This window comes from Prionailurus viverrinus, chromosome E1 (assembly GCF_022837055.1).
Source record: "Prionailurus viverrinus isolate Anna chromosome E1, UM_Priviv_1.0, whole genome shotgun sequence".
NCBI classification, from domain to species: domain Eukaryota; kingdom Metazoa; phylum Chordata; class Mammalia; order Carnivora; family Felidae; genus Prionailurus; species Prionailurus viverrinus.
Window position 1 is genome coordinate 51,024,809 of NC_062574.1, and position 15,005 is coordinate 51,039,813.

Here is a 15,005-nt window from a genome sequence, read left to right on the forward strand (position 1 = left end):
GCCGGAAGTGACGCCACCAGGAAGGGACGCCACCGGAAGGGGCGTTTGGGGCCGAGCCATGGCTAGGGAGGCGGCGGAGCTGCCTCCGAAGGAGACCCTGTCGCTCTGGATAAGGTAATGGGGTCGGGTGACAGCCAATTTGCGGGGGCTGGAGCGACTCTGGGGCCGTGGAGGGCTGGGGGGAGGCCCGGCACGCAGGCGAAAGGGCCTTCGGGAGTTGTAGTCTGCGGGGTTGGCGGCGCTCGCTTCCGGCGCCGCGTCTCGGTGCAGGGGGCCGGAAGGTGAGACCGTGGAGGGGGCGTCCCCGAGGTCGGGCTCCCCGGGAAGTGGGGGGTGGGGGGGGTGGTGAGACCGGGAGTGCCCCGGGGAAGAGCCTCAAGCCCCGCGGGGCCGGGAGGCCCGCTGGACGTGTGTCTGCCCTCAGGGAGCAAGCCCAGCTGAAGGCCCTCGTGGTGGACCGGGACACGGAGGCGTGGCAGCGGGACCCCGGCTTCTCGGGGCTGCGGAGGGTCGGGGGCGTGGACGTGTCCTTTGTGAAGGGAGACAGTGTCAGCGCCTGTGCCTCGCTGGTGGTGCTCAGCTACCCTGAGCTCGAGGTAACCCCGCGGGGGCCGCCCCGCTCGGGCTGCGGGCTGCGGGCTGCGTTAGTGAGAGAGGCGGGACAGGGAACAGGGCCAGCGCAGAAGCACGCTTCTCCTTTTGTAGGATTTCGTTAGTCGGTGGGGAAGCCTCTGAAGGAAAGAGAAGGGAGGTAAAAACCGAAGGAGATTCTGTGTGCTTCCTAACAAGTGTAAAGGCCCTTGGGGAATCTGACCCAGCTTAATATGACGCTGTGGGTTAGATTGTCACCAACCCCCTTTCCCCACTCGGGAGTTCTTTAGATTCCTCACACATGCCATGCTCTGTCTGCCTGCCTGACCTTACGCTGGTGTTTCCTGTCCTGGAATATTCTCCTGGCCACCCCCTAGTTGTGTCTCAGGTGCTCCGGTAAGCACCCCTCTCACCCTGCAAGATCAGGAGTTACTCTCAGTCCCCTGTCTTTTCTCTTCATTGCGGGATTGGCGGCCTGGGATGGGATTGGCGGATCTGCCTCTCCTACCAGAATGTAAACTCCACCACGATAGAAATCAGGTTGTCATGCCCACCGGTTGTAGCCTGCGGCACCTAGCCCGATGCCTGTCATGGAGAAGACAGCCAGATACGTGAAGGAATGAGCAGTGTGCCCGTGATTGATTTGGAGTCAACAGTTCAGGAAGACTGGACAGGGAACGCTTTGCTCTTAGCCCACAGCCTCGCCCTCCCTGCTCATCTGCCTGCTCCCCACGACCGCATGTTCCTGCCTCCGTGTCTTTGTGCTTTACTCGGAAGACCCCTTGAGTCAAAATTCAGCAAAAACGTACTGGGCACCTGCCGTTGCTAGGAGCTGGGTGTAGCGGGGTAATGGAACCAGAGTCCCTGCCCTCCCAGGTCGCCTGGTCACTTGGTAGGATGGCCTTGGGAATAAGGCATGGACGCGGGAGCCAGACTGCCTAAGTTTTTACCTCCACTCTGCCGCTCCCACTTCAACCCCCTGGGCCTCCATTTCCTCCTTTCTAAATCAAGGATGAAAATACTATTGGTAGCTAGCTGTGGTGAGGGATAAATGAGAGATGCACGGAAAGCAACTGGTTGGCACGTGGTAAGCCCTCAAAAAATAAATATAGCACTATTAGGACAGCTGTGTCCTAGCATAGGACAGCTTAGGACAGCGTCTCACTTTTCAAGGCCCGGTTCACATAGTCCCGTCGGTCTGTCCTTTTCCCTAGCTGCTCTCATCCCTGTCCTCGGTCTCGTTCTTACGCAGCGCTTCTACGTTGTACTCAAAAGTTACCGCACTAAGCGTAGGTTCTCGAGGGTAGGGTGATGCTGTGTTGTCGCGGAGCCCCAGCACGGAGCAGAGTGCCCGCTGCTTGGATGGAGTCGGCACCCGTCATCCTGTGCTCCGGAAGCTTGCACTGGGAAAGGGTTCTGGCAGAGCCTGGCGCAGCGGCTCCCAAACGCCTAATCGCACAGATCTGCCCTGTCAGTCTCTGGAAGCGTGTTTAGAAATACAAATTCCACAGGCAAATCCAGAGACAGAAAGTAAATTCCTGGGTGCCGAGGGCTAAGGAGTGGGATAGATGCAGTGTGAGTGTTAACGGAGGTGAGGTTTACTTGGGGGCGGTCGTGAAAGTATTCTAGAATTACACGGTTGTACAAGTCTATAAATAACGAGAACGTTGAATTATACACTTCAAACAAGTGAACTTTATGGTAGTAAATTTATCTCAATAAAGTTTTTAAAAAATGTATTGACCCCAGAGCCCCAACTCATTTCCTGAAGAGAAAAAAGGTCTCCCAGTGGACGGCCTGGAAACCCTCTTTTTTAAACAGCATCCCTGTGATTACAGAGCACAGCCGGGGTGGGGAGCACTGAACCACCCTCCAGGCAGCCAGGAGTCCTTTCCTTGGTTGCCCTGGCGGATGGTGGTCTCACCACGCAGCCCGTTCGTAGTTGGACACCCGGTTAGTGCGTTCTTTTCCACGGGAAGCTGAATTGTCTGTGACGTCGGTCCATCGACTGTGCCTCAGGCGGCAGAGCGCAGGACAGACCTTCCCGCCATCCTCCTTGAATGTAGTTCCTCCCCAGTCCGGCGGACCTACGTGCAGCCTGAGAACGGAGTTTGTAGGGGCACCACTTCCTCGACCCAGGTCAAAACCTGCAGACCTTCACAGAGATTCTGACCGTCCACATGGTGCTCCCACAATTGAGTTTTTTCCTTTTTCCAGATCTTTAAGCTGAAAATGTGTGAACGTTGAAAGAATAATACACTGGACACCTGAATAGTCTCTACTTAGATCCGCCTGTTGCCGACTGATTTCTGTGTGTGTGTGTGTGTGTGTGTGTGTGTGTGTGCACTGAGGGATTCGAAAGTGTCTCCCAGAGGTGACAGCTCACCTCCGACCACCTCAGCAGGCCTGTCCTGAGAATGGCCTACGCATGACAGCAGTGTCATCACCGGACCTCGGAGTGGTCATTACAATCCGAGAGCATCACCTGAATCCTTTCCACGGCTCATTTCCCCAGTATCCTCTTAAGTATTGTTTTGTTTTCTGAGCTTATAAAGGTTTAACATTTTTTTTTAAGATTTTTTTTTCATGTTTTTTATTTATTTTGAGAAAGAGTGGGAGGGAGGGAGGGAGAAAGAGGGAATCCCAAGCAGGCTCCGCCGTGTCAACAGAGCCCAACGTGGGGGCTCAGTGCCATGAACCGTGAGATCGTGACCTGAGCCGAGATCGAGAGGTGGACGATCAACCTACTGAGGCCCCTGGTCGCCCCTTAGGGCGTATTTTAAGTCCACTCTTGCTGTCACACCGTGTGGGGAGTGACGGGTTGTCCAGTATGTTGCCTGTGTTTCCTTTACTCTTTTTTTTTTTTTTTTCTTTTTTTTTTTCACAAGTTACTTCTTGATCTGGCTGTTCCGGGTCTGTTTCTCCAAGTTCACACTTGGCTTTCTGAACATGCGGGGTCAGATTTCCTTTTATTTTTGGAACATTTTTTGCGTTGTGGCTTTAAGTGCTCTATTTACTAGTTCGGCTCTCTTGCCTTGTGTTTCTTCTGTAGTCATGAGCTCTGGTCTTTCTGTCTTTCTTGTGTTTTTGTGTATTTCCATTCCAAGTTTTTAATTTTTGCCTTGTGTTCTCCACGTGCCACTTAAGAATAGTTAATTTTCCTCTGCCGCACAACTGGCTAGGGGCAGCATTTGTTTCATCACTGATGGGCTTGGATTATTTCTGTCCGGGTTTGTACGGCCTTTCACTGCTCGTCCAGTGAAAGTCGGATTTAACCGGGTCTGGAGGGCTGGGGTCTGGGTGGCTGGCCGGGCTTCTTAGCTCATGAGGGACAGTGAGGTGCGGTCGCTCCAGTGAATGGTGTCCTTTCCTGAGGTGAAGATAGGCAGCACGCCTTCTGATTCTTGGCACTCTTGTTTCTGAAGAGCCTCACGCTTCTGACCTCGTTTTCTTCACCGCAACCCTGCAGGGCTCTCCTGCTTCTCCCCTCCCCGAGAAGGCCACTGCTGGCCCTGTGGCCTTCCAGGCCTCTTCTCCAGGTCCCGGCTGGCCGGGCTGCCTACGGGTCTCGTCCCGTAGGTGCCCCCGGCCTTGCCCAGTGCACGTCTAGAGCGGGCTCTGCCGTCCCGGGCTGTTTACTTCCGCACAGAGGCGCACACCGACAGTCACGATAGGCTCATCCCTTGGTTACGCTGTGAGATGGTGTCGGGGAGTGTTTGCCCTCTCCTTGTAGATCTCTAGTTTCTGGAACTTGTGCGGACAGATTCAGAGATAAGCGGCCATCATCCTGTGAGAACTCAGGCCACGCTTAACTTCACGCGTGTTCCTGTGAAGTCACCCTGTCGTGTGGGGCTCAGCACTCCGGTCTGCTGGGTTCCCTGTGAGTCCGGTGCCGCGGTCGTCGTCACGGGAGACCCTGCCCGCTTTGGGTCACTGGCAGTTGGAGAAGGTTCCCGGGAGTCATTGACAGAGATGCTGGGGCACGTGCCCCCTCCCTCGTGGGGGCACAGGTGGGGAGAGCCCAGCTTTGGGGGAGGGCTGAGGTTGTGGTTTCGAAAGGGCCCTGGGGCTCTTTGCACTGTCCTGTCCCCGGGAACCCCTCTTCTCCTCCAGATTGCCCAGCTCTGAGGCCCTGCCTGTCCTTTTCTGAGTCTCTGAACTCTTTCCACGAAGCTGGGGTTGCCTGTCTTGTGGCTGCTTTCTCTGTGAAGACCCGGCCTCTCCTCCCCCAAGTCCCCTGCTAGTGGGGAACAGTAACATCCTCACTCTGGTGCCGCTTCACACACGTGCTTCTTGTGCTCTGTCTTCTCTGAGCCTCCCCGAAGCCCAGCGGGGGCGGCGTGGGGCGGCGGAGGGGCTCGAGGGGTCCCGGTGCTCGCCTGGCCACCTCACAGCTGCCCCCCCAGAGAGGGAGGCCGAGAGGAGGAGTTGGGGGGGGGGGGGCGGGAGAAGGGGAGGGAGCCGGCGGCAGCGAACCAAGGGCTGCAGGGTGACAGGCTGAAGGCCGGCAGGAGCCGGGGGCCGTGCCTGCCGGTGACCGGGTGCCTGGCAACAGGTGGTGTATGAGGACTGCCGCATGGTTAGCCTGACGGCTCCCTACGTGTCGGGCTTCCTGGCCTTCCGAGAGGTGCCCTTTCTGGTGGCTGCGGTGCGGCGGCTGCGGGAGAAGGAGCCCGGCCTCGTGCCCCAGGCAGGTACCTCGACTCCAAGGAGGGAGACCCCCTCTTTCCACCCAGGAGGGAAGGCCACGTCACCCACTGCAGGCCGAGGTCTCTGACCTCCCTGGAGAGGGCGCGCTTTTGCCGGATCTCCCAAAAAGCCTCCCACCCCCGGAAGTGGTGAGCCCACCCCACCTGCTCCAGGCTGCCCCGGCCTGACGGGGGAGGGGCAGTCCGGCTGGCTGACTGTCACGTGTGGTTCTTCCAGGTGCTCCTTGTGGATGGAAATGGGCTTCTCCACCACCGAGGTAACCCTGCCCCCGAAAGACAGGGCCCAGAAGGGGACGGTTCTGACGGTCCCCTCACAGAGGGCCCGCCCCCTGCCCAGGACCCTCTGCTGCCGGCCTGGCCCTGGCCGCTCCCCCCTGGGCTGGCTGTCCTGGTCAGGACCCCACCCAGTAGAGAACCTGCTTCTTGTCACCCCTGCCTCTTCCCTGCCTGCCCCCTGAGGCCTCCCCTAGCGCTCCATGCTAGCCCGTCTCAGGTGCCCTCGGCCACTCTGGTCCCGACTGCTGCTCAGCTGGCCTGTCCCGCCGCTACCCACCCGGAGCTCTGACAGGCCCACTGAAGCCGGACAGGAGTGCCCGCTCCCCACTGGCACTGGGGAACTTGCCCCCGCCTGGGTGCCGGGGTGCTGACCCCGGAGAGAGTGACTGAGGGAGAAGTCACGAGCCCGGGGGTGGGGCCGCACAGGGATCTGGGAAGGGCTGGCGTCGGACGTTTTGGCCACTGCCTCGAGAACCCTGGGTGCCAGCGTGTGACTACGCACTGCCTGGCCGGAGCCCCAAGAGTGTGTTGGGAGGGTGACGCAGAGGCCTGGTGGCAGCTGCAAAAGAGAAAGGATGGAAAGTGCCAGAAAGCGGAAGGAGAAACGGGATGAAGTATCGTGAGCTAATCAGGCTCCTGATGTCGCCAAAGGGAAGGGGGCGTCCTCCGCCTGGTGACCGTGAAGCGGGGCGAGGGCCACGTTCCGGGTCAGGTTGGCCGTCCGCGTCCTGGCTCCCCAGGGCTCAGTCTGCCGATAGGCTTCTGTTTAGCTGGGGAGCTGCGGCGGGTTCTGGTTTGTCCCCAGTCTCCACGCTGTCTCTGGTCGCCCTGGCTCACTGCCCCATGAGCCCAGCCTCACCCTCTGCCCCTGTAGGCTTTGGGGTGGCCTGTCACCTCGGCGTCCTCACGGACCTGCCCTGCATTGGGGTGGCCAAGAAACTCCTGCAGGTCGATGGCCTGGAGAACAACACCCAGCACAAGGAGAAGGTGAGGGATGGGGCGATGCCCTGCCCCAGGGGAGGGCAAGGAGAGGGCCTGTGGGGGCGCACAGGCTGGGCACGTGCCTGTGCCAGCCCCAGAGCCCGCCCCGTACGAGCCTCTGTTCCCGCCCTTGCCTGCTGGCACCGTCCTCCCCGTCCTGGCTCCCTAACCCGGAGTAAGAAGGACCCACTTTTCTCTCTGCGTGGCCTGTGTGTCCCTCACGGCTCGGGGGTCACGGCAGCAGACTCCCAGGCCGGACGAGTGCCCTCCGAGCTCTCCCAGCCCCAAGGCACAGGCTTGCCTCTCCCGTCCCCGCTACGTTTGCGCTGCTGTGGTGCCCCGTGTAGGGGAAGGGCCTCCGGTTACTGCGCGCAGGACATTTGGGAGCCCGTGTGGCCCTCTGTACTCGTCCCCACCTTCTCCCAGCATCTCCCTCCTTCGGCCCCCTCAAGGCTGGCTTTGGGAATGTGACAGCCACTCCGGAGGGAGCCGGAGACGTGCCCAGCCCCACCGCTAGATGGCTGATGCTGAGAACAGTGATCACTCCTGCGGGCAGTCCCGGGCAGTCCCGTGTCTGTGCAGAATAGTTTTGTTGAGTTGACGGGGACCCCAGAGCAAACTAACGAGACTCCTGAGACACTCGGTGGACCAGTCCCCACCCCTAACAAAAGCCTTGCTGGGGTGAATCCAACATGCCTAAGTCCCTCGCGGGAGAAAGAGCGGCAGGCGATGGTTCCGGCCCAGGTGGCGTCCGTGTACCCAGCGGCCAGGCCGGGCGGGTGGGCGCCAGCCTTCGTCCCAGCCTGGCAGCCCCCCCCCCCCCCCCCCATCAGCACCGCGGCCTGGGCGGGCTGCCCCTTCCTGGGCCCCGGGCACCTCGTGCACGGAACAAGGAGGGAACTGAGGTCCGACAGCCTCGTCGGGGTTGGACGCTGCCGGGGAAGGCCTCCCGGACGCCGAGCCCGCTGATGGCATGGGGGTGGGCACGGCCTGGGCTGCAGCCCACGCACAGACTCGCCCGCCCTCCCCTTGCCTGGCGGCTGCGCGGCCTCAGACATGGACAGGCCTGCCCTCCGCCCTTCCCTGAGAAAAGACTTCTTCTGTGTGTGTGTGTTTTCCTGTTTTCCAGATAGGACTCCTGCGGGCTGGAGGAGACTCGTTTCCTCTGACGGGGGGCTCTGGGACCGTGCTGGGCATGGTGAGCAGCCAGGGGCCTGCGCGCCACCGAGATGGCACCCACAGAGGGGCAGGCGCCTGTCCGTGTGCACCAGACCCCGTCCACCTCCCCCTGCCACCCTGACTGGTCCCTGGGGGTGGGGAGGGCCTGCACCTTTCACCCCTGCCCGGCACTCTCGGCTGTGCCGAGGGGAGCTCCGGGCTGCGCGTGCCCCACCCAGACCCCGGACGCGTGGTCGGCCCGAAGCCCCCAGGGCTTGTCTCTACCGTGCCCTGACTTCGCCTGCCTTGTCCCAGGCCCTGAGGAGCCACGACCACAGCACCAAGCCGCTCTATGTCTCTGTGGGCCACAAGATCAGTCTGGAGGCGGCCGTGCGCCTGACCCGAGGCTGCTGCAGGTTTCGGATCCCGGAGCCCGTGCGCCAGGTGGGTGGGCCGGCGTGCGCCTCCTGGACTTCCCTCGACGCAGGCGCCTGTGGAAGGGCCTGATGGGGCCACGCTGGGCCCTGGAGGGAGGGGAGGGGACCAGAGTTCATCCTGGGGCCCTGCTCCGCCCAGGCCCCGGGTCTGCCGTGCTCCACTTCTCCTCGGCCTCCTACGCACCCTACCGGGGTCACTGGGAGAATCTGCTCAGGCGGCACAGTGTCCTGCCAACTCCCAGCCATCCCCTCGGGGGCCCGACCCGCCCCGCCAGCCTGGGGGGGTGGGGAACAGCCATCCTCTGCTGGGGAGGCTCCGGCTGTACCAGAGTCCTCGGTCAGGAGATTGCAGGATGTGGCTGTGCCGGGCACCTAGCACCTAAAGTGGGGTGGGGGGAGGGTGGGCAGAACTTGGGGGAACAAGGTGGCTCAGCTGGGAAAAAGCTCAGCCTGTAGGAGACGAGAGCTGAGCTCAAGATGGCCTGTGGGCCCGCGTTGGTGAGCTCAGTCGTGACAGGGAGTCTCGTCATAGGTAGGTGTGTCCCAGAGAGGCCCACGGAATGAGGACTCGTGAGAAGCTCTCCTCAGGAAGAGAGCGGCCAGAGGAGGGGGAAAGGTGGTCCAGGCCCAAGGAGCCCCATCTGCAAAGGCCCTGGGGTGGGAAGGAATTTGATGCCAGGAAAGCGAGAGGAAGGTGTCGCTGGAGCTGGGCCCGTGATCGAGGCTGCCCGGGTGGATGCTGGAGACTTGCCCACAGGGACCCGGCTGTGAGTCCCGGCCTGCGGCTCTGTGGGCGGCTCCGAGGAGCTGGGGGAGCCCGTCTAGAGAACAGGTGCTGGCCTGTGCAGGTTCCCGGTTTAGTGCAGCCACAGGACGGGAGGGCAGGGTGCCTGGAGGTCTCCCTGGAACCTGCTGCTTCCGCCATCTCCCCATGGCCTGTGCCGGCTCAGCTCTAGGCGGCTGGGCAGAGGAGCCCCGGCCAGACTGCCGAGAGCCAGTCCACACGGCCCAGCGCCCTGGTGACACCTGGCTCTGCCCCGGCCCTGCTGCCCTCACCTCCCGCCGCCTCCTGGGGGCCTGGGACCTTCCCCAGCTGCTGGTGTGCAGGGCGGCCTGCAGGGGGCAGCAGTAGCCCACGTGCGGCTGTGGCTCCCAGCCCCTGCTGCCCCGGCACCGAGCTCCCACCAGCCTCAGCCTCCCTGTCCCTGTCCCTGTCCCTGTCCAGGGCTCCGCTGGGTTCCTAGGTCGTGGGTCTTCAAGCTGTGACATTCACGCCCGCCCTCCCCTTCCCTTCCCTTCCCTGGAGGCCTTAACTCTTCCCTTGACCCTGTCTCTGGGAGAAATCTAGCAACTCTCCCGAGACTTCTAGAGCCAAGAACTCTGTGGTGCTGGCACAGTCCTTCCACGCCTCTCTCTGCCCCCCGTGTGGACAGTGACCCCATCCTTGCAGGTGGAGAATGGCCTGTAAAGTACCTTGGACACTTCCAAGGCAGGCAAGGACTGTGCGTTTGCCCTAGAGAGGAGCCCGCCGGGTTCCTGGGCCTGCCCTCCCAAGGGGGAGAAGCAGCCGCCTGTGCCAGGACCCCGCAGTCCCCGTTCCCGCTCTGGCCGTGGGGGGAGGGCCCTGTCCTGCAGCCCCGATCGTCTCTTGACCCATATTCATCCTGGGCCACTGGCCTGTCAGCACTTTGTTCTCTTTGTTACTTCTGGAAGCCCCCAGGAGAGGCTGAGAGAGGGGATTGCGTGCCTGCTTTTTCTCTCCATGGAGTCTGTGGGTCCCCCCACCCCAGGCCAGCAAGGCAGCCCTCTGGTGCCAGGCATGGGCTGTCTGGTCAGGTCGGTCCTGGCTGCTCAGGGAAAGGCAGGAGGGTGGGGGGCTTCCCACCAGAGTATCCCACTGCCCTCCCCCGTCCTGCCTGCTTGTTCACTCTGGAACAGCATTTGGAGGGATTAACTGCTGTGGCCTGTAGTCTTGTGGCCTGAAGGGGGCTAAGCCCATCTGAGCCGGGATCAGGGGCCTTCCCGAGGCCAGTACGATCACCCTGCGGAGGGGCCGGTGTGTGGGAGAGGGTTCCATTCCGGCCTGAGCTTCTGTCCCTCAAGTCTGCCTCGGTCCCGTCCGTCACAGTGACTTTGCAGGACTTTCTGTAGACACTTCCCAGGGAGGGGGTCGTAACAGACACGAGCTGGGGAGACAGACTGGCTGGGCTGAGGAGACTCCTCGGAGGAGGGGGTTCAAGCAGAAGCGAAACCTACGGAAAGCACAAGCCACAAACCGAGCATGAGCCGAGCGGCCCCAGGAAACGTGGGGGACGAGCCAGAGCCTCCACCCCAGCTGTGCACTCGGGCCCTGCGGGGACTTGGCCATCACAGGGCCTTGACCGGGGGGCCTGGCAGTGTGCCACCCACGGGGCTGGAGCCTTTGTCCCTGTGGCGGCCTGGAGTACCCTCTGTGGGCTCTTGGGGAAGCGAGAGCGCCTCCACCAGGCCGTGAGGTGGAGGCTTGTCCCGAGGCCACCATCTCTCACTGAGCCGCCCTCTCCTCAGGCTGACATCCGTTCTCGAGACTACATCCGCAGGACCCTGGGAGCCCCCACGCCCCCCGCACCAGGGCAGGACAGGTGAGTGCTGGGGGCACCCGCAGGGGACGATGTGGGGCCGTCCTGGCGGGATGGCTTCCCCGCGGTGCCGGGCGAAGGACAGAGTCCCTGCTGGGGTGGGACACTGAGGTGGCAGGATGTGGGGCCTGGGCACCCCATCAGATGGACCGGTCCTCGACCCGGCTCTGCACCACCAGCTCTGGTGATCACACTCCCGGGCCTCGGTTTCCCTGTCTGCACGCCAGGCACGGTGATTCCTATGCCGGCAGCTTCTTGTGGGGGAGCCTGGCAGGGATGTCACAGCCGGCAGGGGCGGGTTATCTGGCCCTGACAGCAGCACAAGGCGGACACTGTGACCCCGCTTTACACGCGAGGAGACTGAGGCGTGGTCTTGATGAGCAGCAGAGAGGCTCCAGTCGGCGTTTCCTCGAGCTCCTTTTTCCCGAAGCCCAGGGCTGTCCGAGGCCCAGCTGGGCTGTTTTGAGAACGGAGGGACCCCCGAGCTCCCCCAGGGACGGGGGCTGGCCAGCTGGAGTGCACACGGCACAGTCTGCTCCTTCTCGAGTCAGCAGCAGCTGCGGGGACCACGTGGGGAGCACGGGGAACTCTGGGCTGGCTCTGCCTTTGATGCTGCCCTTTCTCCATGTCATCACCAGGAGCCAGAAGGTACAGAGGCCAAAGGGAGGCTCAGAAGAGCTCGAAGATGAGGGCAGGCCCCCCGAGACAGCAGAAAGCCCCAGACCCACGCGCCCAGCGGCAGTGAGCATGGAGCCGAGCTGCGCGCAGTGAAACCCTCCAGCCGCCCGGCTTCCCGCTCCTGCCTGGATGGTAATGGGGCCGTGGTGCCCACGGCAGCTGGTGGAGCGCCCAGGCTGCAGGACACACTGGCCGCACCGCCCACAGGGACGGCCACGGGCCTGGCCACCGCCTGCCCTGTGGTCTGGGTCTCGAGGCTGCAGGAGCTCGGCCGGAGACAGATGTCACGCAGCAGAGCGCCAGACCCGGAGGGAGCGTGACGTTGCTTTCCCAGGGGCACGGGAAGGACGTTCAGGGTTCGTGGGGTTCGGGGTGTCTTTGTTTTTTCTCTGAAAACACCCCAGGGGGCTTAAGACTGCCCGACTGCACGTGCATTCGTGGCCTCTCGTCCAGCTGCTCCTTCACGTGCACACGCCGTTGTGTTTTCGCCTTCGCGATTTTATTTTCTGGCGTTGGTTTTCACACCAGCGCTTCCCTCGTCTCTCAGGTGCAGTTGGGGCCGCACCCTGCTCTGCCTGCGCCCCTTGGGAGGCCCGGTGGCTGCAGGAGGCTGAGCCGGGCTCCCCACTTGAGGGAAGCAGGGCCGCCCCAGGGCGGGTGGGGCTGTGGGTTCCCTCCGGGTGCTTCTGGGCTCTCCGCCGTGGCCCGGCGGGGTGAGCAGTTTCCGCAGGTGCCTTCAAGGGGACTCCCGCACGTGGGAAGGGCCAGGCCAGGCTCTGTCCTCCTGTCTTGCTCCCCCTGCCTCCCCAGGCGGCCCCCTGGCGCCACCCCTCCTTTCTCAAGCCAGCTTCTGCTTCTGCCGGCGCTGGGACCAGGACCCCCGGCTCCCGGGTACTGTGCCCCTGACGTCGGACCCAGCGCCCCAGCACACGCAGCTGTCATCTCACCCCTGCCCTCGGTGCCCCGGCTGTCACTGCTTTGGAACTGAGACACGGGCTGTCCCTCGAGAAGGCACGACACGCCGTCGGGAGGAGCTCTGAGGCTGCGACCTCGCGCTCGGAGCCCGTTTCTGCCAGGGTTCCGAGCAGCCCGGCTTGGTGGATGGAGTAGGCGAATGTCTGCAGTCTGTCATCCGGTGCTGGGCGCACTTGCCCCGAACCCCACGGGAGGCCAGCAGCCCCGGGAGCTCGGCACCTCGCGTACCTGCCCGCGTTCCCCACGAGGCCCTGGTGAGATCTGGGTTCTGGGAGGAGGGTCCGAAGCAGGACAGGGAGGGCTGGCGACGGAGTCGCGGCCCTGCCCCACAGAAGGGCACGGAGGTCCGGGCAGGCTCCGCATGGTCTCGGGGGCGCCCAGTTTCCGCCCCCACCCCGGGGCCCATGGACAAGGGAAACAGTAGCCCTCGGATGGGGCCCCAGCCTGCCCACCAAGGGCTCCGAAGTAGCCTGCACGCACGTGGCACTGTGCCAGCGTGGCCAAGCTGGACCCGGCCCCAGCCGGCTGGCTGAGCAGGCCTGGCCTCCACCACCCACAGCAAAGGTCTCAGCCCTGCCTGCCTGGTGCTACGCCCGTGCTGCCCTCCTAACTTCTTCCAGGTCCTTCCCTGCCCGGAGCCATCAGGACCAGGCATGTGGGGCCAAGGCCGGGGAGAGCCGGCCGGTCCCACTGCCTCTTACCAACCGGCCTTGGGCCAAGCTCGAGCATCCCCGGACACTGGTGCCCCCGTGTGGAGTGGCCGTGGTCAGTCCTTAACAGGGTGACAGCGCGTGAAGTGGGGCCCGTGGAGGCCGGGGTTGACGGCCATCTGTCTGCAAGGCTGTGCTATCGCTCCTCATGAGAAGGCAGAGACAGGAAGGAAGGAGCCCTCCCCTCCCACCAACTCCTCATGTCACCCCGCGTCCCCAGAATATGCGAGCCCTGCAGGGGCTGGACAGGCAGGACCCTGCCTCCTGGGCCCGTGTGGACATGAGGGCACCCCGGCCCCAGCCCTGCAGGCGGCCCCCACCTCCTACAGGGGCGGGAACGACCAGAGGGGCCGGGCGGGTCTCAGGCCGAGGGCGTGACCTGCGCGGCTGCATCCCCCACCCCGGCCTCCTCCCCTCAGCAAAGAGCAGGCCAGAACCCGGAGAGGACGGTGCAGACAACTCACCCGACTCGTTTATGTTTTGAAATTCAAGTCCCAACACCAAAGCTGCCACTTCAAGCGCATTTAAGTTGTACGAAGCGGTTTTCTCGTGCATTCAGACCTTGTGCCGTCGTCACTGCCGTCTAGTTCCGGGGCTTTCCATCGCCCCAGAGGGGCCCGGCCCAGCAGCGGGGGCACCGGGTCGCACCCCGTGCGGCCCTTGAGCTGGTTTCCGCCAGGTTTCGGGCCCAATGTTCTCAGCACCAGGTTCTCCCGCGTCGCACCGTGAAGCGGCGCGTCTCTCTATGGCCAAGCGCTACCCCCTTGTAGGGACAGAGCGCCACCGGCCTCTGCCCCCCGCGGCACCCGGCTCTCTCTGTTCGGGGCCCGCAGGAACAGCGACGTACGAGTCTCTGTGTGAGCTACGTTTGCGTCGTCTCGGGTCTGCACCGGGGAGGGGGCTCTGGGTCCCGTGGCAGCTGTGTGTTTGTTTACCTTTCTGGGGAAGGGCCAGGCTGTCTTCCAGGGCGGCCGGCTGGCTGTCCTCGTGGCCGTGAGGTGGGGTCTCGTGGCTCTGACCTGACGTGGGGCACCTGCTGGTGTGACGGTTGGCCTTCTGTACGTCTTTCCGGGAGACATGGCTGCCAGGCTCCTCCCGGGCCCTGTCCCCCACCCCGTGCGGACGCACGCGCTCTCCCCCGGCCCGGAAGGGGCCCTTCGGTGCTCGGACGCCACGGCGTGTGACACGTCCAGCCTGTCTGTGCTCGTGTGCTGCTGGTGCGTCTGGTGTCACATTTAAGGAGCTGCTGCCTAAGTCCCGCGAGTCCTTTGGCTTCAGCCCTTACGTCTAGATCCTGGGCCCACTTTGATGATATGTCAGTGTTTACGGCTGTTCCGGGCCCCTGGCAGTTCCTTGTCACCTTCAGGGCCGGCCGTCCACTTCTGCACAAGGGCAGAAAAGGGTTCTGACGGGCACTGCGCCGACCACCTCGCGGCGCTCGGCGGTCCTGCCGTCCCGCGCCTGGGCAGCGATTTCACAGACACCTCTGTCAACTTCTTTCCACTTCCTTCCATGGTTTTCAGCGTACGAGCCTTCACTCCTTTGGTCAAATTCTGTTTGACGCTATTTTATCGGCTTTGTTTTGGGATTATCCATTGCTAGTGTGTACACGAGCGTATAGGTTTTCGGGGCGCCTGGGGGGCTCAGTCGGTTGAGCGTCCGACTTCGGCTCGGGTCATGATCTTGCGGTCCGTAGGTTCGAGCCCCGTGTCAGGCTCTGTGCTGACAGCTCAGAGCCTGGAGCCTGTTTCAGAGTCTGTGTCTCCCTCTCTCCCTGCCCCTCCCCCGCTCACGCTCTCTCAAAAATGAATAAAGATTTTTTTTTTTAAAAAAGAAATACATCTGGCTTTTGTGTCTTGTATTTTGCAACCG

General features: G+C 62.8%; 1 protein-coding gene across 2 annotated transcripts; it reads left to right on the plus strand.

Moving 5' to 3' along the window:
• ENDOV (endonuclease V) lies at window positions 1–11,882 on the plus strand. 2 transcript variants are annotated; one of them, XM_047833062.1, is made up of 9 exons: window positions 1–114; window positions 425–596; window positions 5,147–5,281; window positions 5,518–5,557; window positions 6,451–6,563; window positions 7,687–7,755; window positions 8,031–8,159; window positions 10,700–10,773; window positions 11,409–11,882. In XM_047833062.1, exons 1-9 carry the CDS (start codon window positions 59–61, stop codon window positions 11,539–11,541), a joined length of 921 nt encoding a protein of 306 aa, XP_047689018.1. In that variant the 5' UTR covers window positions 1–58; the 3' UTR covers window positions 11,542–11,882. The 2 variants fall into 2 exon arrangements, with proteins under 2 accessions (XP_047689018.1, XP_047689019.1); XM_047833063.1 differs by lacking the exon at window positions 5,147–5,281.
• Window positions 11,883–15,005: the final 3,123 nt, after the last annotated feature.

What these genes read in the sequence shown, in the direction of transcription:
- ENDOV (XM_047833062.1), top strand. Translation starts at nt 59, where the DNA reads ATGGCTAGGGAGGCGGCGGAGCTGCCTCCGAAGGAGACCCTGTCGCTC. An exon ending in ACACCCAGCACAAGGAGAAG is followed by an intron (nt 6,564 to 7,686) that starts GTGAGGGATGGG and finishes CCTGTTTTCCAG; the next exon opens with ATAGGACTCCTGCGGGCTGG. An exon ending in TCCCGGAGCCCGTGCGCCAG is followed by an intron (nt 8,160 to 10,699) that starts GTGGGTGGGCCG and finishes CCCTCTCCTCAG; the next exon opens with GCTGACATCCGTTCTCGAGA.